This window comes from Nanorana parkeri, unplaced genomic scaffold (assembly GCF_000935625.1).
Source record: "Nanorana parkeri isolate BGI_ZX_2015 unplaced genomic scaffold, ASM93562v1 scaffold231, whole genome shotgun sequence".
In the NCBI taxonomy this organism is placed as follows: Eukaryota; Metazoa; Chordata; class Amphibia; order Anura; family Dicroglossidae; genus Nanorana; species Nanorana parkeri.
The window spans coordinates 729,490-752,955 of NW_017306499.1; the positions used below are offsets into that span (position 1 = coordinate 729,490).

At 42.8% G+C, this 23,466-nt stretch overlaps 1 protein-coding gene across 3 annotated transcripts in view; it reads left to right on the forward strand.

The window, feature by feature from the left end:
- The window catches only part of ARHGEF3 (Rho guanine nucleotide exchange factor 3), a 261,754-nt gene that overhangs the window by 199,052 nt on the left and 39,236 nt on the right, over nucleotides 1–23,466 (forward strand). Inside the window, exon 1 of one of the 3 annotated variants that reach the window (XM_018556286.1) lies at nucleotides 12,559–12,834. The exons of the other annotated variants lie outside the window; for them this stretch is intronic. Coding sequence (XP_018411788.1) covers nucleotides 12,745–12,834 — 90 coding nt within the window. The 5' untranslated portion in view covers nucleotides 12,559–12,744. Of the gene's footprint in view, nucleotides 1–12,558; nucleotides 12,835–23,466 lie in introns of those variants that run through there. 3 annotated transcript variants of the gene reach the window in all.

A 23,466-nucleotide genomic window follows, 5' to 3' on the forward strand; every position in this document is an offset into this window, starting at 1 on the left:
TGGACACAGTACTGCAGGGGTTGACAACCTCAGCCCTCCAGCTGTGTTGAAACTGCAAATCCCATCATGCTTCTACCGTAGGGAATCATGCCTGTGGCTGTCAGAGTCTTGTAATGGCAATGCCTCATGGGATTTGTAGTTATGCCACAGTTGGATTGCTAAGGTTGCCTACCCCTGTAGTATTGTAATCTGTCTGATAATAATGTATATATTGTTTTTAAAAAGCATTGACCTCATGGACATAAAGCTATCAACTGACACAGACAGATCAGTCGATTGTCATCTCATGTCTATGGGTACCTATAAACAGAAGAAAACTATGTTCCATCATGTTTAGTAATCAGAATAACTTGTGAAAAGTAATTATCTCTGATGAAAGTGTACACACCCTAATGACACAACAAGGCGAGACCACCATAGCCAGTAATTAACATCACATACAGTAGTAGCTGGGTGTGCACAAGGGAGGGGTAGAGGCAATCTCACTGAGTTCAGCAGAGGCAACAGCACAAATTGTAGACCAAGGTGGACTGTCATTTCTTATCCTCTCGCCATAAGACTTAAGATATTCACAACCAAAATTGGTTTCACTGATATTACTGGGTTTCTTTTTTTAATTTGCTGGATCTGTCAGTATTATGGTAGCTATAGACAAGTGCCTTTAATATGTACAAACCTACATATCTTTAGAAGCTCCCTTTGGTTGCCCATGATTTACATGTAGTCTTCATGGACGGTCAGGCCAACTCAAACATAAATACACTCTTTGACTTGCCTCTGCACAATCTGCTGAAAACCGTATTGAAGTTATAGAAATTCCCAACCTTGCCAGTCAAGTTTTTCCCAGTTGGAAGTGATTTGCTGTTATCTCTTTTCTCCACGCGTTATCTCTTTTCTCTGCACAGTTTTGTTATGATAATTTCTGTTGTGCTGCAGGAGAAACGTGTTTGGAAACCTTAAGGCTAGCCTAGCACAAATCTGAAGTATCAGAAGATTAAAATTCCAGAATGCAATCTTCAGGGTTTATTGGGGATCACCAATAGGGCTCAAGGGCAGTTGGCAGTGGAGATGTGGTCTTGTTCCAGGTCCAGTTCTGGAGCTGATCACCCAGGGTCTCTCTATGTGGTAAAGGAACAGAGCGTTGCAGGAAGTGTCACCTGGATAGTATTGATGACTCCAGGCTCTCTGCTATTCTCTTTTTTGCACAAGAGAACCTGAACTGATCATGAGGCTTCCAGCCTTTCATTAAAAAGGATCATTTATGTACAGCAAAGGGCAGTAAGCTACATGATCGGAAAGAATCAAGGCGCTACAATGAATATGTGAATGATACCTGCACTTTCTCCTAGACTAAATGTATTGTTCAGTCTCCCAGTGTTGCTGTTTTTGGCTAGGTTGATTGACAATCCCATGTCTATGTGCCGGACTGACACCTACCAGCCAACCACTCTAGGAGTAATGAAAAAGTATATCGGATCAGAAAACTAGTTCAAGTAACAATTGTTCCCCATCAGAGTCTGCCTGTGCCACTCTCCTCTCTGCACAGCACAAATCCTCAGCAGAGTTGAGCCATGGTGTTAATAGAAGAGCTAGCCAAGATTTATGTCAGAGGGTGATTGGATCATACCTACACATCCACCCACCTTCCTTTATCTATGGCTGGATACCCAAATACTAGAAGTGGATAGGAGTCTTCGCATTATGCAAAGAGAAATGGATTAGGTCGCCTTACCTCTATATTGTCAGGGCCACAGCTGTATTATTTTTGGGAAGTAGGATAGGTAAGGTTGCTCAGACCTCTCATTATTTTGTGGTGTCAGTAAGGGAGACAATAGCTGCACTGCCCTGTGTTTGGGTAACGCTTGGGACAAAAGCTGCACATTATTATGGAGCAGGGTTAAGGGGCGTACCCAACTACATATTTTTTGGAGTTAGACATTGGCAGTATTGCTGCTCAGTAATGAAGGTAGAAAGGTTGTATATCACACATCATATGTATGACAGGGACATTAAGTGCAGTATTGTTCAAGTGCCAAGAAGCAGGAAGCAGCCCTGTAATATAAAGGTGTAGGTTGTTCCTTCATTTCTGATACCAGACCAGTGCAGATGTTTCAATCCAAAAGTACTTATGATGCTGTATATGTGGCTGACCCTCAAGTTGTCAGTGGTTGAAGACCATTTGCATTTCTTTATCAGGGCCGGTGCTAGGATTTCTTGCCTACACAGGCAAAGTGCATTTTTGCGCCCCCCTCCCCGACCCTGACCCCGACCCCCTGTAAAAACAGGGCATTTTGACAAGTTTGTCAAAATGCCCCGATGTTTGCGCTTTGGTTTTTTGTTTTTCACTTACCTTCGGCGTGGGAGAGCAGCGGCGAGTCAGCGCTGGTCCGGTGGGAGGAGCTCCAGGTGGGGTCCTAATTTAGCTGGTCGGCAACTGCCTGAGGTGCCGCGCGTGTTGGGATCCTCTGGCAGTCGCCGACCAGCTAAATTAGGACCTCACCTGGAGCTCCTCCCCCTGGACCAGCGCTGACTCGCCGCAGCTCTCATCATCAGTGGCCGCCCAATGGCCAAAAAGAGAACACTTACAGGTCTTTTAGCCACTCCTACGCTGGGACTGGACAGTGAAATGAGAAGCAAGAAACTGATAGGCTTATCTACCTCTTACTATGCTCTCACCTTCTTTCAGCATCCTCCTTGCAATGCAGCACAATCAATTGACTCCTTGTTCTGCTTCTGACTCCCCCAGTCTGAGCTCTGCTTTACAGGAATGGCAACAGACTAATACCAGGTCTAATTCAGGTAGTTACACTGCTTGCATTGGAAAAATAAATGCAATCACGTTTGTCTTTTATATACTGTATGCCATCTGCCTGAAGTTCAGCTTTAGGCAGCGAGATTGTAACAGATTTCACTCATATGCGCATAAAATGTTTACTTTTCAATAAATTCTTTTTAAGGAAAGTAGGAGTTGTTATGAAACATATCTTTCACTGATGGTTTTTACATGGTAATTTGATTGCTACAGAATATTCCCAAATCTTTAATGCATCTCCCCAGCCAGCTCTCAGCACTTAACATTACACTTACACATTTCTGCAGAAAGGGGAAAAAAAATAAAATCTGGCGCCGCTTTAACTCTATACATAAAACTCACAAGCGCAGGAGCCAAAATGGAATGTATAAGTCATAGTTACTGATTCAGGAAGCGTTTACATTTTTATTCCACGATGATCTAAGCTCCAACCGTTTACTGACCTGGAGTTTTAATCACGTCTGAAAATGTTTCAGCCTCATCGCAGGTCCTTTATTATTGCCTAGAGCAAAGTGAAATGTCTTGGCTGACAAGTTGTAAAGAAAAGAGAAGGTCTGCTTGTGAACCTGTGCCTTCCACTGCTTTCCCCAGAGGCAACATTCATTCCTCCTTGAAAGTGCTTACTCCGCTCTGGAATTTTCATTGCTTTCATAACTGAAAGGATTTTCCTTCTTTTGTGTGTGCCAGCGGTGCAATATCATGGTATCTATGCCCTGACTTAAACCCCTGCGGCAGCTTTGTGATGTTCACAGCTGAGAACAATTTGTTTACAAGATAGGTTAAGCCCATCATACAGTTAAGATGGTGGTTCAACATTGAGTCATTGACCCACTGCATAGGGATTTTTTTAGTTTTATCAATGACCGGTCCTGTGTTTGGATAACACTATAGTAATATCCCATTAATATCCAACACCTTCAGTCAACTATTTCCCCAAAGAACAATCTGCTGGGCTGTCTGCTGGTACTCACAGGTGATCACCTTCTGTCTTGGTTTATGAGTACATTTCAAGTATGTAAACCCTAACAAGGAGCTTCTTTTGGTCCCTTTTGGTCTGTTATATTTGATCCCTTTTAGTTCTGTTACATATACCATTGAAAGTGTTTTCTTATATCTACTTGATACATTCAAAATATAACTTTCGATGGTGTAAGAGATCACGTGAGCTAATAACGTCTGCGCTCTTTGCCTGTGCTGACTGATATCAAGCACAGGGTTCTCAGCTATATCTGAGGACTTCAGAACCATGTCCCACAATGTTATGGAGAAAAGGAGAGGCAGGGTTGCATAGTACTATCTTGTTAATGTTGTCCTGATACAGAAGGATAAGTGAGCATTGTCATCCTAGGAGTGGAAGTGTATTAGTGGCAGAATCACCAGGTTAAAATAGAGGGAACCAAGTTTGAAAACAGAAAACCAATGCAGCCAAAACACGCAAGGGCTGGGAAGCTGCAATATAGTTAAATTTTTTTCTTGAGTTTGATATGTTTGTTTGACAATTGGCAATGGAAAGGGTCCTCCATCAGCCTGTTAGTAGAACTGTGTGCTAAGCCTCCCCCACCTATATTATGTCCAATAGTTTCCTTACTGGCCACTGAGACACTCTCATTGGACAGGGAAGTACCTTTATTGGACACTGAGGCACCCGCATTGTACATAGAAGTACATTCATTGTCCATTGAGGCACCCTTATTATACAACAAAGTACCTTTACTGGCCACTGAGGCACCTTCATTGCACAGGGAAGGTCCCTTACTGGCTGCAATTCATTTGACAGGTTTCTGATGAGGCATTACGGTTCTGTCGTTTGGTCAGATTAATATCTCCTAAGCCTGTGTTCAAGTGTAGATATCCACCAAACATTGACTGGTAGTGAGACTTGAGGACAGGTCTTGAAAACACATTCATATATATAGATAGATATATATATGTCTATATCTCTAGAAATGGCACTAAAGAATAGAATGGTGTTTCTTGTACCCTGGGCACTACCTGTATAATACACTTTTAGCAGTTTCACACACAGCCCTCAAGGAATTTGATTTTGCTAATGTAAGCCATGATTTGGTTATCCTCTTTTCAGGGCTTTAAAAATATTTATATTTTTAGATATTATATATTTGTAAGTTTTTGTACTTAAATAAGTTTGTATTGTGGTTGTGAAGCTCATAGTTCTCAGCACTTTTTATACTGTACAAACAGGGCTACATTTCGATGTGGCCTATCATAGGTATTGGAGGAAGAACCTGCACATTTGTATGTAGAATACCAGCCTGGAAATATGGCCCAGGATGTATGTGAAAATGTGAAAGTCTCACTAGTAGAAATAAATAACTGTTGTATGAACTTTTACAAAAACTTGCTGAAAATACAGTATAGGTTACACTGTGTTACACAAAGCCAAACCTTTATTTTATTAGATTTGGATAAAGAATCAGGTTTTTTGTCTGTTTGTTCCCCCTTGGGAAAAGTTTCCTTAATTTTCTGTCTCAGAGGCACAGCAAGAAGTGACAAGGTAATCTCTCCCCTCCATAGCTGGCCATACACCAGTAGAATTTTGTAAAGAAAAATGTGTTTTTGGAACTTCGATTTTCTAACAGGTAATGGGGTCAAATCGGCAATTGTTTTTGACCACAGTTATGAAAAAAATGGAAGGAGCAGGATGGATTTTCTCTTTTTTCAGGAATTTTCTTGAATTAATAAAATTCTAACAGTGAATTTGGTTTTCATTTAAGAAACTCCATTCATTTCCGAAATTGAATGTTAAAATCAAACAAAAATGTGAAATTCTACAAGTTCCTGATGGCATCATTGAATGTTCTGATTTTTTTGTATGAACATTCAAACAAAAATCAACCAGCATAAGGCCAGCTTTAGACAGTAGTCACTGAAACAGTTGTCCCCATTAGAAGGTTTGCCTTTATTTTGCTGCTCCATTGACAACTTTTTGAATTTCCCATCACTTTCTCTACCAGGGACAATGGTCACCAGGACATAGCGAGAGATTGACTCTCCCTAAAAGGGACACAGTTATAAACTCTGACTTTGCATACAAACTCTTGGCTCTACAAACACTTTAAACACTTTTAATATCCTTAAGGCTGGGTTCACACCTAGGCGGATTGAATATGCACGTTTTTCGCGCGTTTTTTTACCGCGATTCGCGCGTTTCCGAGGGATACTTGGCTGTATCCCAATGGAACCGCCCGACCAAAATGCCCCAAAGAAGTACATGTACTTCTTTGGGCGTAGGGCGGTTTCCCGCACGTTCGTACTCGCGGAAAACCGCCCAGATGGGAACCATGCACATTGAAAATAATGGCATTTCCCTGTTTGAGCGTTTTTCCACGAGTACGAAAGCGCGGAAAAACGCCTAAGTGTGAACCCAGCGTAACGTGGGTGTTTCAAATATGACTTCCGGGAAGAAATTGAAATGATGAATGATACTTAGATTTGATTTCAGTTCCACTGACGAAAGCATCAGATGGACTTCCAGCTGCAGAATTCTTCCTTGTGAATACGAAGCAAATTAAATGAACTGCCCCAAAGCTTGTAAGTCACAGTTCAATAAAGGTCTATTTCTTAATTGTAATCACCTGGGTCTGAATCAGAAATTCACATGAAGCCACACAAACAACCTTTTTGTCTTATGGTGTATGAGCTCATCGGCATGTGTGCTAAAGCGGCGTTTTCTAACAATTTAAAATATTTATTTTGTTGTAATGTAAACCACTTTAAAAAGACACAAATTTAAATTAAGAAAACACTTAAATTGGTATAGTATACAATCACTGTAAGAGCTATGCTGTTCCAGAAAAGTGTTTGGTCCTTCCAGCAAGGACTCTGGGTAACAATCTGTATTAGCTCCAAAACTCCAGGCTCAGACTTGGTATTACATCATATCCAAGGGAATCATTATAACCATAGCCGACCATGCAACTACTTTTAGGTCCAGCAGCGTGGGGAGCCCAGGGCTGTCTGGCTGTATAGATGTATATCCAGACATCAGTAACAATTGGCAAATACATTTTAGAAAAATGGATGTGTACAGTTATTGTTCTAGAAGGGTAAACCGCTCAGTAATTGAAATTATTTTGAGGTAAATCTGTACTAAGAGAAGCAGGTAGGTCGCCATTAAATATAGAAACCCTAACAATGAACTTCTCTTATTTGCTACTTGTTGGTCTGTTAAAAAAGAACTATGGGGTAAACTTTTTATCCCATAGTTCTGTTAAGGATCATGGGAGGACATATACTAACCTCCTCCCGTGACCTAAAGCTCAGTATATAATGAGCTACAGGTTGCTATATACTGAGAGCGCCAGCCGGGACGGATCATAACATTACTGTCGAGATCCACTCAGCTGGCTGATTGACAGCAGGCTCTGCCTATCTAGAGGCAGAGCCAGCTGTGCCTGCCCCCTCCCCGTCCATTCCTCCAGTCAGCACTGGAGGATCGGAGAGGGGAGGGGGGAATACCTGCAGGGAATAGTGACTGACAATCACCGCTCTCTGAAGGAAGATGATCGGTAAGTGAGTGAGCGACGGTATGTGTTAGCTGACTTCCCGATCAATAGAGTCGACGTGTGACAGTTTCATTGTCACACGTCTGCTCTAAGTATGAGGATGAGTGACAATCACTCACCTTATAGTTCTCCTTTAAATATACCAGTGTGTGGCCATACACTTTAATGCGCCTTTGACACGGGCACCTGTCAGTTCCAATCAGTAGGGAATCCATGCACGGATCCTCTGCTGATCGGAGCAGTATATATCAGACCGCAGTGAGGGGCGGGCTTCCGATCACTGCAAACGGGCAGTGTGCGCATGCGCACACCGGCCCGTTCGGCAGTTGTCGAACAAGCAGGCCACTAACCCACCGAGAATCGTACGATTCTCGGCGGGTTTTCAAGCCTGCTTGTTCGACGGAAGACGTGCGACCGTACAGTAGAAACGTCGCACGCCTTCCATACACTGTACGATTATCGTACGATCGTGGGATTTCCCGTGATTCTCGTATGAGAATCGTACAGTGTATGGACACCTTTACACTTACTCGTTTCTTGCAAACACTTAACATGAGAAAATCTACCTGACACTAGGCTCACTTTAGCTTTGCAACAGATTAAACATAAAAAGAAGAACTCCATGCAAACAAAAAAAGGACCTTTGCAGTGGCAGAGGGGCTACCCCCACACTGCAAGGTTTATGTGATCCTTTTGTCTAGGGGGCTCAAACAAAGCAGATTTACTTACCTGATCCTTGGTCCCGCCAGTTGCCTCCAGGCTGCTAGATCAGTCCACGCAGTCTCTTCTCCCCTGGGATCCAGCGCTCTGAGGACCGCTGACATCATCACGTCTTATACAGGTCCATTGACTTGCATTAGACGTGGGGGCGTCGAGAGACATAACATAGCCAGAGTGTAGGGGGCGAGGGGTGAGCATTGGGGGCGAGGGGTGAGCACTGACCACTGCAGGACTAAAGATCAGGTGAGTAAAACTGCTTTATTTGAGTCCACTAGACTTGTATAGTGTCATACTAATGCAAGTTCAATCAGGCTGCCGAGGAGAAGACATGGAACTCTTACATTGTGTTGGTGTGTGTGTGAGAACTTGCTGAGCTTTGTACAATCGGTGCTGTATTTGCTCATCACAGTCTGGTGTGACAACTTGTAGTTGTCTCCAAATTTAGGTAACACTTTGGTGAAAGTGATGATAATTACAATTGCAGGGTATAGCCTGACATTAGAAGTGTCATATATAGCTCATCTCCATGTTGATATTCACCCTCCTCTAATGAATCGTTTGTTTGCAATCACTCACACCTAGATTGATCACAAATTGATATATCTATGGCCACCTTTAGGTTCCCATCTCTACGATGCGCGGTTACGTGTGTTCCCACACCTCACAAGATCACGTTACACGGGTAAGTGCACTGCTATACCATTATTTTTTACTGGCACCCTAGTGCACCTAGCCATCGCTTGTGTGTTGCTTCGCACCATAACAAATGGCAATGTACGGTATTACCATACATGGTGGTGCCATGTGATTGTAAAAAAAGGCTCATGCACTTCTTTTAGTGTGATTTAGATGCTGTGGGCATTCAAATGAATGGGCTGTCCAACCACAATGCACCCTGAGCGCCCATGCGATGATGCATGTGAATGTAGCAAAGGAGATTTCTCCTTTCCTTAGACAGATCTCCTCTAGGACAGAAAATAAAGGCAGATCTGCCATGAGGGACAGGAAAAAAAAATGTGTACTCACTTGTAAGAAAGCCTCTTAGTCCACGTTCACACTTTGGTGTCGTGTGAACATGAGCCAAAAGCGCGCCACACGTCCGCATTGGGGCACATTCACAAAAAAGGTCAATAAAAATTCAACGCGCTTGCGGCGACCATTACTTGTTATTGACACTCCAAAACGCGGCCAGTAAAATGCACTTTTTGCCAGTGTGTGGAAGAGTGTCGAAAATGCACAAACATATGGTCAAAAAACGTGGGAGACTTGCAGCCGAAAATGCTGCATGAGCTTCTTTGCCGCGTTTGTTGCACGTACCGCAGCCCATTAATATAAATGGGCTGAAATGGGGCAATAGCAGCAAAAACGTATGCAAACAAATACGCATTCACGTATCGCAAAGTGTTAACGGGTCCTAAAACTACACAGGGTTATATTTTTAGTTTGGACAAAACCAATATGACAGATTCCTCCATCCATTCTCATAACGTGGATTAACAAATCTCTCGCCGTGTACATTGTAGACTGACAGAGGCGCTGGCCGCTGGCAGAATACCCGAACAGGAACAGCGACAGGATACCCTTCGGCAAAGGTCAATCTAATGATCAACTTCTGGTGAGGGAATAGGGTCATCCATGGATTGAAAATTCGCTCCATGTGTACCCAGCTTAAAATCAACAGCTGACTGAGCATTTAATTGGCATATCCCAAGAAAAGTGCAGCCAGACCCAGAATGAACCTTGTGCTGCACGGCTGACACTTCGGCAATAAACAACTCGTTCATTACAATTACTGTCCTATTATCCGTAAGTCATGTTGAACAAGCCAATACACGGCCTCCATAACCATGTTAATGGGATTTGTGGCTTACTCCCACAGAGTGCCCAGGTGTTCTTCACAGCTGTATTGCTCTTTGAAGGCCCCCCATAGCCCCTATTGTGGATCCGTGATGCTGTTTAATGGCTGCATTGTGCATAATCCCACTTTCCATGCCAAATCCTCGATCTCATTTACATGACTATAACCTACCTGTGTACCTGTGTGTAAATGTGGGAGCTCTGTGTACAGATTGGTGATTATGTTTCATGGAGCTAATGGCTCAACCATGTACATATATGACACTTAGGCCCATTTTGCACGGGCCGCAGGCTTTAATGCCCTTCTGTAAAGTAATCCACGATGGATCAATTTTCAGAACGTTTTTGCCTCATAGACTTTTGTGGGAGCACCTGGAAAATGCTTGAAGTGTCAGTTTATAAGCACTTTATCAGGCAATCCCATTTAAGAGTCTACACTAGATTCTGCTCTTGTACTACTCGTGCATAAAAACGAAGGTACAAACGCACGTAAAAATCTTTATAAACCACCTGCTATACTCACACGTGGGTGTAAATGCAGCCTACGGTCTCATGCACATGGGCAGGAAGAAAAAAAAACTAATTTAGAGGCCTCTGAACGTCAATGCAAATTGTGGCATTTATGTCTGTATTTTAGAACAACATGCCCCAAACCTGTGTTCTGAGAGGGGTCCATAGGCATAATGTATATATAATGTATGCACATTAATCCATTGTAGAGGCTAGAATGAATAATCCTGCCAGTAGAATTAGTTTAGGTGCATGCACCTCAAAACGCTGAATTCGTGTAATCGCAAACCAACCAAATCGCTATTTTTTTAACGCTGGACTTTTCTGCCAGGAAGATGCAATGTAGAAGGGGGGTACACCTGTGTGTATGAGCCCTTATATCAGCCTTTCTCAACCAAGGTGCCTTCTGGCTTCCTCGGGGGTACCTCAAAATTTTAGCACAGAGTCATGCCTTTCCAAGGCAAAAACGAATGTTTGGCACCAGCCAGACCTGCTCGGCCTCCAGCCCTCTGCCATCCTGCCACATTTGCAGCTCCCAATGAGATGGGGAGACTCTAACGTGAAAGCAGGGGCTCTGATGTGAAGGGGGCTCTGATGTGAAGGGGGCTCTGATGTGAATGGGGCTCTGATGTGAAGGGGGCTCTGATGTGTAGGTGGACCCTGATGTGAAAGGGGGATCTGATGTGAAAAGAGGATCTGATGTGAAGGGGGGATCTGATGGGAAGCAGGCTCCTGATGTAAAGGGGGACCCTGGTGTAAAAGGGGAATTCTGATGTGAAGGTAGCTCCTAAAGTAAAAGGGGGATCCTAATGTAAAAGGGGACTCTGATTTAATTGTGGGGGCTCTGATGTGAAACGGGCTTCTAATGTAAAAGAGGGCTCCTGATGTCAAGGTGGATTCTGATATAAAGGGGGCTCCAGATGTAAAGGGGATTCTAAAGTGTTAAAGGGGTACTCTGGCGTGAAAGGGGGACTCTGATGGGAAGGGGACTCCTAAAGTAAAGGAGGGCTCCTGATGTAAAGACTCTGATGTGAAGGGGGGTCCTAATGTAAAGGGGGTCTCCTAATGTGAAGGTGGACCCTGATGTGAACAGGGGCTCCTAATGTAAAGGGGGTCTCCTGATGTAAAGGTTGACCCTGATGTGAACGGGGATCTGATGTGAAGGGGGCTTCTAATGTAAAGGGGAACTCTAATGTGAAAGGGGGATCTGATGTAAAGGAGGCTCCTGATGTAAAGGTGGACCCAGATGTGAAAGGGGGGATCTGATGTGAAGGAAGCTCCTGATGTAAATGGGGACTCTGATGTGAAAGGGGGATCTGATGCGAAGGAGGCTCCTGATGTAAAGGGGGACCTTGGTGTAAAAGTGGGACTCTGATGTGAAAGGGGGCTCCTAAAGTAAAGGGGGATCCTGATGTAAAGGGGGACTCTAATGTTAATGGTTGGGGCTCTGATGTGAAGGGGACTCCTGATGTAAATGTGGACACTGATGTTAAAGGAGGGATCTGATGCAAATGGATACTTAGTGTGAAAGGGGGATGCTGATGTGAAAGGGGGCTCCTAATGTAAAGGAGGGGTCCTGTTGTAAAGGTGGACCCTGATGCGAAGGAAGATGCTTTTTGGGGGTCCCTCTTAATACCCATCCCAAACCCCTATCTAGGATAAGGTCGCACATGGTTTTTTTTACATTTTACACTGGGTTTGCCCGGAGAATATTCACACTTTTGAATGGTGCTGAAACTGAACAGAAGCTGAGAAACACAACCTTACACTTTCTCAACCCTAGAAGAAGAAAGTCTGGGCTCTGGATGTACTTTGACCCGTCAGAGCTGCGAGAAATAATCGAAGCTCACCCCCACATATGAGGAGGACAGAGGAGAGTAGTGATCGGCTCCATCAGTCGGAGTGCTGTGTGTAGTCAGTGTGATCGGCTCCATCAGTCGGAGTGCTGTGTGTAGTCAGTGTGATCGGCTCCATCAGTCGGAGTGCTGTGTGTAGTCAGTGTGATCGGTTCCATCAGTCGGAGTGCTGTGATCTGCAGGTCCCCCCCTCCTCCCGGCTCCGGTCCTCCCCCAGCCTATCGGAGGAGGGATCTCCGCTCAGAGTGTAGTGTTTCCATTTCTGACACCACAGTCCGGTGCTCAGCCTCCTCCTGTATTCTCAGCAGTCAGCCCGGGTGATGAGCTCGCCGACACATCGGCAGTGGATCGGAGAAGGTCGCCGGACTCCACCAGCACCCTGGAGCTGAGGCTGAGTGTTCACCTTAGCGATCACCGATCACGATCCACTGTGACCAGCCAACCGAGCAGCCCCAAAGCCACGATGGTGGCGAAGGATTACCCCTTCTACCTCACCGTCAAGAGGGTCAATTTAACTTTGGAGGTGAAGACTGCCGCGGCCAAAGCAAGCGAGGTAACGATGGAAGATCTGGATTGTTAGCTGTGTGGTTGGGAATGGTGCTGATTGTCCCCGGGGTCCGGGGTGAACGATCTATGTAGAGAGGAAATGAATGAGACTTAAATGTTCCATAATATGTTGGAGTGAGTCCAGACTGTCTGCTGTATACTGCACTATGTACACAAAGACCTCCAGACTGATCCTGGCTGCAATGATGGCTCATCTGCTTCTCCGGTTGTTGGAAAAAAGTTGTGACAGTGCAATGTAGAATGAGTTCATGGTGTCCGGAGAAATGCTAGATCCCTTGTCATGCTGATCCGATGGCTTCAGTCAGAGTAGGTAGCTTCCTAGAAGAGGCATTGGGCTGCAGTGCCTCTGCAAAAAGAATGATGTGATTATCTTCACTTCGCTTAGCAATTCCTATGGCAAGGGTGCCTACCTAACCTTACCTATCTGTCATATAGAAACTCATATGGAGAAGTGCCTACCCAACCTTACCTATCCTTCACAAAGCAATTCCTATGGTGAGGTGCCTAAGCAACCTTACCTATCCTTCACATAGCAAATCCTGAGGTGAGGTGCCTACCCAACCCTACCTATCCTTCACATAGCAAATCCTATGGTGAGGTGCCTACCCAACCTTACCTATCCTTCACAAAGCAATTCCTATGGTGAGGTGCCTACCCAACCTTACCTATCCTTCACATAGCAATTCCTATGGTGAGGTGCCTACGCAACCTTACCTATCCTTCACATAACAATTCCTATGTTGAGAGGTGCCTACCCAACCTTACCTGTGCTTCACATAGCAATTCCTATGGTGAGGTGCCTACCTAAATTTACCTATCCCTCACATAGCAACCCATATGGTGAGCTGCCTACCCAACCTTACCTATCCTTCACATAGCAATTCCTAGGGTGAGGTGCCTACCCAACCTTACCTATCCTTCAGATAGCAATTCCTATGGTGAGGTGCCTACCCAACCTTACCTATCCTTCACATAGCAATTCCTATGGTGAGGTGCCTACCCAAACTTACCTATCCTTCCCATAGCAATTCCTATGGTGAGGTGCCTACCCGACCTTACCTATCCTTCACTTAGCAATACCTATGGTGAAGTGCCTACCCAACCTTACCTATCCTTCACTTAGCAAATCCTATTGTGAGGTGCCTAAGCAACCTTACCTATCCTTCACTTAGCAAATCCTATGGTGAGGTGCCTACCCAAACTTACCTATCCTTCACATAGCAACTCATATGGTGAAGTGCCTACCCAACCTTATCTATCCTTCACATAACAATTCATATGGTGAGGCGCCTACCCAACCTTACCTATCCTTCACATAGCAATTCCTATTGTGAGGTGCCTACTTAAACTTACCTATCCTTCACATAGCAACTCCTATGGTGAGGTGCCTACCCAACCTTACCTATCCTTCAGATAGCAATTCCTATGGTGAGGTGCCTACCCAACCTTACCTATCCTTCACATAGCAATTCCTATGGTGAGGTGCCTACCCAACCTTACCTATCCTTCACATAGCAATTCCTATGGTGAGGTGCCTACCCAAACTTACCTATCCTTCCCATAGCAATTCCTATGGTGAGGTGCCTACCCAAACTTAACTATACTTCACTTAGCAAATCCTATGGTGAGGTGCCTACCCAACCTTACCTATCCTTCACTTAGCAATTCCTATTGTGAGGTGCCTAAGCAACCTTACCTATCCTTCACTTAGCAAATCCTATGGTGAGGTGCCTACCCAAACTTACCTATCCTTCACATAGCAACTCATATGGTGAAGTGCCTACCCAACCTTATCTATCCTTCACATAACAATTCATATGGTGAGGCGCCTACCCAACCTTACCTATCCTTCACATAGCAATTCCTATTGTGAGGTGCCTACTTAAACTTACCTATCCTTCACATAGCAACTCCTATGGTGAGGTGCCTACCCAACCTTACCTATCCTTCACATAGCAATTCCTATGGTGAGGTGCCTACCCAACCTTACCTATCCTAAACATGGCAACTCATATGGCAAGGGTGCCTACACAACTATCAATCAATCAACTATCAATGTATCAATTCCTATGATAAGGGTATCAACCAAGCCTTAACTGTCCTTCACATAGCAATTCTATGGCAAGGGTACCTACCCAATCTTATCCTTTACATAGCAAATCCTATAGTGAGGTAGCCTACCCAAGTGCCCCCCCCCCTTCTTGGTCATTGGCATCAATACCTGGAAAAATCATACAGATTAGACGTTTTTTACTTTCTGCATGCTTGTTCCAGCAAGCCAGAGACAGCCAAGCAGGTTGCATTTTCAGCAGAAGGCAGCTTCTGTATTTCCCGCAGTACACATGTTTATAAAGCATTGTTGTCTCGTGTTCTCTATGTTCAGTTGCTTTGTTGGATTTAGTTTTTTTTATCAGATAATTGATTGCCTCAAAAAACTACATGCATTTAGTGAGACGTACCGATTTATATCATACATGGGTAACAGACTTTACACAGGAACATTCTAAATACAAATCAACTTTGATCTTCTAGATCTGGTTTTTATTTTCTGTGTTTTGTTCATTTGTTAGAAGTGACTATTGAAATATTCCAGCATTGCAGGTGTCAGCCTCATCCTTCTAACCAGGAAGGTGTTAAACTTGGCAAGTGCTGTGTTTTAGTGAGGAGGGCAGTGGACATTTGCAGCCTGTCACTCGACAAAACTACACAACAGAACATATTCAAGCAAACCTGCCTGGACAAATCTCTTGCAAGGCTTTACCTGTCAAACGATTCTAAAGAATTGCTAGAGCCAAACCTAGTTTCATTTCTCCTGTAATCTCTTGTCAGCGGTTATAACCTAAACATGTCAGAGAAAATAATAATTTCACTGAGTTGTTAATCCGCAGTGCATATGAGGCATGCTTATGCTTTGCTGTCTTGACGCATATAGCAAAGGTCTTACAATGTTTACAGTATATTCTATGTCTATATATATCCATCTATATATATCTATCTATCTATATATATAGATAGATCTATATATCTGCTTTAGAGAAATCTTACAGTTTTTCTGCCTTATTGCTATTCTTATTTACATTCTGGAGGGGGTCATAGCCATAAGAAGTTACTGCAAAGATATGTGTATTCACCACACAACCTTATGGATATACTGTAGCTTGCCTGTTTGTACACAGTCATCAGGCCAGTGTGCGCCATATAAGTTTACTAGAGAGAACCTAAACATTGACTCTAAGACCTTGCTTACACAAGAATACGTTGTATGTTCTTTGCGCAACTGTGCAACTGTATATATTTTAATGCAAACTATTCAGATCTTTTTATAAATAGTCTTGTCACTAGACAGTGAATAACAAAACATCTGAAATATTCACCAGTAAACACTGCTTATGAGTGAATGTATTGTTTATGTATGTTTGTACAGAGTCTAGTGGGCAATGTATTCATTGTTTGCAGACCGGAGGATTTGCACGGTTTTTATGTATTCGTGGGTGAACATGTTTTATCCTGTATGTTTAAATATCAACGCTCCACTAAATCCCTGATTGAGGTTTGAACAAACTGTACATTCAAAAGATCGTGACAATCATGTATCTTCACGTTAACAGTTAAGCGTAGAGTACGTGGTTTGTAGGATAACAAAAAAATCTCACATGTATATTTTTGCTCCCGGAAGCAATAACGTTATACTCTACTAACTCAGAAAAATTGATTTACTTCCTAAATTATGGTAACTCTTAAAGTGAACCTGTCATGACAAAAGGATGGGGGTTTCCATAGCTGACCACCATCTGGAAATGCTCGGAAACCCGGATGCTATTCTGATTCAATGGCTTTTATCATTTATCAATCATGGACCCATAAAAAGTACGCAGATCAGAACAGTCAGAGGTTCTTATCTGCAACCTTGATCAGAGTTAGAGTATTGAAACAAGAGGGCCATCATGAAAGCTAGGCAAGTAGCATTTTCAGGAAGAGAGGTCAAGAATGGCACCTTGCATGGTTTTCTCATGGTGGATGCTTATAGGAATACAATAATAATTAGTGCATAAGGCTAATTTTTTAATGTGCACTGATCACAGTTATAAGGTACCATGCTGATACCCCTGCCCAGCTGTTCTTGGGAAATGGTTAGTGAGTTGAATATATTTTGCTGTTCTTTGCATGAGATGAGACAAGCTCTGGGGATGACTTCCTCATGCATAAACATGCACGCTTGGGCAGTGCAAGCAGGCATGTTCTTGCACCAATAAAGATAATGGGGAAAAAACCTAAGTAGTAGATTGAGTTGTGTCTCCATGTTTGAGTGCCATTTTACAAATATACTTTATAAGCCCGGTGTTCTATCGAAAGCTCCAACTCGTCGAAATCTCCAACTACCTCACTGCCTGGTACTTGCAAGTTGGAGATTTCGACCAGACGGCGTTAGACTGCAAAACACAAAGACTGACGGAGCTCTGTACAGCTGCATTTTAACAATATTCAGCAGGTGGCAAACTCGACGAGTATTCTGAAAACGCTATGCGCGCATGGGCACAGCAACTGTACAGAGCACCAGTCTTTCTGAGCACCGGAAGTGAGGTAGTTGGAGATTTCGATGAGTTGGAGCTTTCGCTAGAACACCGGGCTTTACATGTAGTTCCAAGCACTCCAATGCCATTACTTAAAGGACATATTAAACATAAGTACTTAGTAAAGAGTTAATTTCACTTTACACTGCAGTATGCTGGCAAGAATGTTGCCTACAGCATCTAGCTTGCTTCCGATGCTGCAGGCACACCATCATCACCACTGTTTCTGCTCCTGCTGGTCTGATTGCAGCCCGGAGCTGGACAAGAACTGGATGTGCTTCCAGATCCAGCGCTCATGTGTACAAGCCTGTGCTGAACACATGCACATAAGGTTTTAATCGCTTTCTAGCAAGAGTTTTAAATCTTTCTCAATGGCCTCATCTGGTTTTAACTGGACCTGAAAAGAAGCTGACTGTAGATCACTCAGTGTGTTCTGCACACACACAATCCGGGAAGGTGGTTTTGAAAAGTTTGTAGTTGTGAGCACTTAGTAGAGAGTGGTGCTAGGGGTTGCTGCCAGGCACTGCCTTGTACAGTATCTACACTTGCTGTGATCATCAGTGCATGCTGTGAAGTATTTATAACAGTGTTTTGTAGAAGTAAAAATATGACATCCTTCCAAGGGTAGCAGTTTATTTCACTTATTTATATAATAGCAGCATATTCCAGGTAACTTTACACAGAATATGAACCATTCTCCCAGTTGTGGAAGAACGTTGCAATCTATTGTCTGACCACATTCACATGCAGACAACTACTACTGTTCAGGAGCCAGAAAACCTATGGGGGGAACTGGAGAACCAAGTGGAAACCTTTACAAACATGTGGAGAACTTGCATATCCCATGCAGATAGTGACACCGACCAAGCACAGCAAGACAGGAGTGATAACTACGTAAGGCCTAAGTGTTAATCACTCAGCCACTGTGCTATGCAGCGTTCTGCATTGTAGGATGCTAGCCATGGGCTGTGGAATAGGTTAGCTATTCACAAGAAGATTTATTTTCCATTATTTAAAGGTGACTCTTCTAAAAATCAAATTATTGTTGGTATTCTTATTACATCCACCCTCCTTGTATTTAGAGAAGCACCTTGTTAGAATCTGCTATACAAAAAAAGCAAAAAAAATTTCATATTGGGTAAAGCAGGGATGAACAAATGAACATGGAACTTAGGAAACAGTCTGTCCAATCCAGGAGCCAGTAGGATTTTTTAGGAGCCAGCTCCATTGACAACAACTAGAGAACCTCAAACGTTAGCCACCGGCTGTCATTTTTAAGGAGCATTGGCAACCTGGTTCCTGGGATTTGTCCAATCCTGGGGTGGAGGGTTGCACCAGGCTTGACTAACATTACTTGTGCCAAAATTAGATTTTTGAAGGTCGCCATCATGTTGACTGCTATGGAACATATCACTCAGACTTGAACATGACTGCTGAATTTCAGCATTAGACTCAATATTTCAGGTCTGTGTATGTTTAGGGCAGGTTGGAACTAGTGTTGCATATTTGCTTAAAGCCATTAGTTAGTTTCAGGATAGTTGCCACCTCGTTCATTTCTCAACATTTGTTTGGGATAACAGAGAGCAGCCAGTTATTTGTTACACATTTCCAACCTGTTTTGTATATTATTTTTTTCCTAAGACTGTTGTCTTGAGGATATATCTTTAATTGCTCTTAGACATGTGCTGTGCAGTTGTTGAAGGAAAGTGTTTACTTCGTGCCATCCACGGTCTTGCCTGAAAGCAGTTTTACACTTTATGTAAACAAGTCTTTCTAATTTAAAAATATATTTTGCATTATTTATATTGTTTTTTTGTGGTAATATAAGCTTGCCCATAGGCTCTGTTCATTGTGCTTATTAGTGCGGAGAAAAAAAATGTTGGTGTCACTAGGTCAGAATGTGGAGAGGGGGCGGCGTTCCATAGTCCAGCAAAAGAGAACTGGGAAGGGCTGATACCACTGCTTGGGATTTCATTGCAGCAGTTAAGCTGGCCATACACAGCTTGAATTTAAGCCAATTCCTGCTGCATCTGCAGAGATTCGAGCCATGAGTGGCCCTGTCGGCAACACCCAACTGGCCAAACAGAGCGGGGTGGAAAATTATTGGCTGAACGGTGCTGGTTGTCTGAACTCAATAGCTGGCAGGGGAGATTCCTCTATGCACTTAGCCTGTATGAAGAAATCCGTTGGATTTCTCTCCTTCAGCCTGGGGGCTGAACAGAAGAAGTCTATGTGTGTAGGCCAGCCTTAGGAGAACCCTTTTTTGGTAGGTAAACAGAGGTTTTTGGCACTTGCAGTATTTGTAAAGGGACAATGTGGAAATGTACATGTATTGCGGATGTTTCGTTTATTTTGCCCAGATGTACACTTTGTTGAACAAGTTTGTTAGTTCACAATCTGAATGTTTCTGCCATTATACACCAAACTTTTTTTTTTTTAATTCTGTTTATTAAATTTTTGCATGCAAATACATTACAACATTCCTCCTACAACAGTAGGGGCGCATACTTAGTTACTAACAGGTACAACCTACACATACTCCACCTGCACTTCCTTGCGGAAGGAAAAATTACAAAACATACATACATAACCCCCCCCCACATCCCCCTCATCATTTATACACCAAACTTAAAGGCTTGCGCGTTTAACCAAACTGGCCATATTTTGATTCTATACAGTATATAATGTTATGTCCAGATTTTGCAGTTTGGTGTTCTCATTGCCAGTTAGATATTGATTAGTCTTTCCTTGTTGGCAACCTCTCCTGTGCGATTGTCAGATTTACTCTGAAATGTCTGAATTTGCCATCACAATTTTCCTGTTGACTACCTGTCTTTTCTATTAATTTCTGGCGTGTTTTGTTCTTGCTGCTAAGTTTATATGTTGTTGCTAGGCATGAATTCTGTGTACATTGTGCTTCGAACAATGGGTTGTTATGAATTTGGCTTTTTTTTCTGCGGATTGTGTGTGCTGTTTCCAAAGGGGAGCGAAGGTTCTCTCAGATAAGAGTGGCTTGAAAAAGAATGACCTTTTTTTTCTCAGGCACTTCTAGACATGCAGCAGCTGCCAGAATCTTTCTGGGATCAACAGGTTTCCTCAGTCTTTGAAGAGGCATTTACAGCCAAGGAGGCAACATTCCAGGTCCAGCCGCTGCAGAGTTTTGCAGAGTTTATCAAAGAAGCTTGTGGTCAGGGGCAGGGACATCCCATGTAGAAACATGCTCCTGTGCACACTTTGCTCACTTCTCATGGAACTTGCCATACCATCTTATTTAGTTTGTAACAGCCTATAATATGAAGTAAGCTATCACATGCCAGATTTAATTATCTTCACCTCTAGAAGTAAACATGGCAACTGTGTTCCCTATATTGTAAAGCTCTGAAACTGTTGGCGCTATATAAATCCTGTATAATAATAATAATAATAATAATAATTATAATAACTGTTATTTGAGCATGGTAGTTGTTAAACTGAAAGCAGAACTCCAGGGAATTTTTTTAACCCTTGCAGTGGAGCTACCCCCGCACTGCAAGGGTTATCTGCTCGTTTTTGTCTAGGTTCAAAAATAACAAGGTTATACTCATCTGATCCTCCAAGCCAGCTTGCTCTTAGATCAGTCCCTTCCTCCTCAGTCCCCCTCCACAGTCAAGGTGTAATGGTCGATGCAGTAGGTTGACCCTACAAAGAGGCAAGTCCAAATTGTTTTTCTTGCATCCTTAGTTGCATTTTCCTGTAGTTAGAGGGAAAAAAAAGTTTCATGAAGTCTAACAACATTTCAAAGGGAGAAAGATAAGGCAGACTCTCTACAAGCAAAGGTGCTTCATTGGTTTTAGTGCAAGTGCGACAACACAGAATTGTGCCAAAAAATGGCACTTCAGATGACAAAGGTTAACGGTAGTTGGTTGTTGTGATTCCACTACGTTGATACAGGTAGAAATTGACTGGATTCAAACTGTTGGGTTGCATTGCATTGCCCTGTGGTGTCATGTCATCCCAATGAAATAGTGTCATGAGTCACCTGCACTCCATAGAGCGTTGCGACCTTTCAAGATGGTCTTGCTTGCAGCAACCGCACAGATGGCTCCATGTCCATCTAATTTCTCATGTATACAGCGCACTAAAACGTACATGTGTTACAGCGCACTACAAAATGCAGATTTGAACCATGTCTGCGTCGTGGTGCTTTGAATTAGAAAAAAGATGTGGGTGTGTTGACAGACCATTCAAAATGCCTTTAAGTAACACAGTGTGCCTATGAACAAAAGGGCCCTAGGTGTCAAGGGTCATATGCCCAAGTACTCAGGCCTGATGCAGTTTTGACCATTTTAACTACCTTGCCTATGCTATTTGGAGACTTTACATTTGCCTTCTGCATGCTATAGGGGTGCAGATGCTGTGGTTGATCCTGGCCCTTGATGCAAATATTAGTTGTGTGCTTCCATGACCTTCTAGGGGATGAAAGGAACATGTTTTTTTGTTTAATACAAGACATGAAGACTGCAGTTTACATTTTACAGCAAGCCTTTGTAACTTTTAGTTACACATCTAAAATTCTAATGCCTCCGTCATCTCCATTGTTAGGAATTTTGGGGGGTTATCCACTGAAGGGTGAAGAGTTTGGAGAAGGCAGGAAAAGTGAACAATCTAGGACAACATAGCTGAACTGGAAAGTGAGCTGAATTGGAGACATTTTTCAAATCAGCTATTTTGCCCTAGATTGTTCACTTCTCCTGCCTTCTCCAAACTCTTCACCCTTTTGTGAATAACCCCCTTGGTGGCAGTAGATATTGGAGGATGGTCAGATGTGCTGACAAAATTTGACTTACCTTGGGCACTCCAGTCAACCTGCACTTCCTCAAATAGAAACATTGGGGATCATTGTGATTGGTAAAAAATAGATCTTTCGAGAATATTAGTTTTTATTTTGTGTCTTGAGCCTTTAAAACAAAAATAAAAAGGTCAGCCCACAAGATGGCTGCTTCTCCTGTATGTATGTGGTCTGCAGTGCCATGTTAAAGTCTGGTAATTGTAAATTTGTGGTTGAGTTTATGGCCTTGTCTTTAGTGATTTCTCTAAAACAAACGTGATGCGGTAAAGCAAGCAAGATTCACAAAGGTGTAAAGAACAAAATACATTGTTATGTTTTTCAAGGTCTCCACCTCTAGTGCGTTGTTTCCCTAATCCAGAGAAGAGTTGATCAAGCATTTTTATCTCTGTACAGGACATGTCTTTCAACATATTTCACCAAGCAGTATAGAAAGGTCAGGTTTGCCGTTTTCTGTCACTTACTCCCTGAGCTATTAATAGAGGAATTATTGAGTGATTAGTACTTTCTGCAGACCTTGTGGAACATACTGTAGGCCTTAGTGTTGTGCAGCAGAACATCTCCTTCATTGCCTTCATTAAGTCTCCCTTCTCCGAAATGACTTGTGGAATTTGTACTCAGTTATTTTTCCTTGTGGTTATTTTTTGCCATAACTAAAACACAATTGCATACCTAAATTTACATTGACGCAATCTGCATAATATCTAATAACTCCAAACACATGCTGGTAGGTTAATTGGCTCCTCTCTAAGTTGGCCCTCTATGTATGCATGTGAGATAGGGACCTTAGATTGTAAGCTCCTTGAGGGCAGGGACTGATGTGAATGTGCAACTATGTAAAGTGCTGCGTAAATTGGCAGCGCTATATAAATACCTGTAATAAATAAACTGAAGATGGGAGTGTGCAGTTAGTGTTATTAGAAAATTATTTGCTACAAACATAAACATGCATTGAGATGATCTCTATATACAGTCGCTAAACCTGTTGATTCTTACATAATGTATGTATGACTACATTTTAGTGTCAACCAAATATGAAAATTTGTAAACAAAAAAATGTTTCTTCAATAGTAAGAAAATTAGAAACCAACTTCAGTTTGCCCACATTCAAATGTTGTGGGGACTTTCACGCCATACGTTTTTACAAGCACTTCACAGCTACTGGCAGAATGCTTGGACATAAGCATTTGCAATGTTTGCAGATGGATTTGTCCCCATTAGA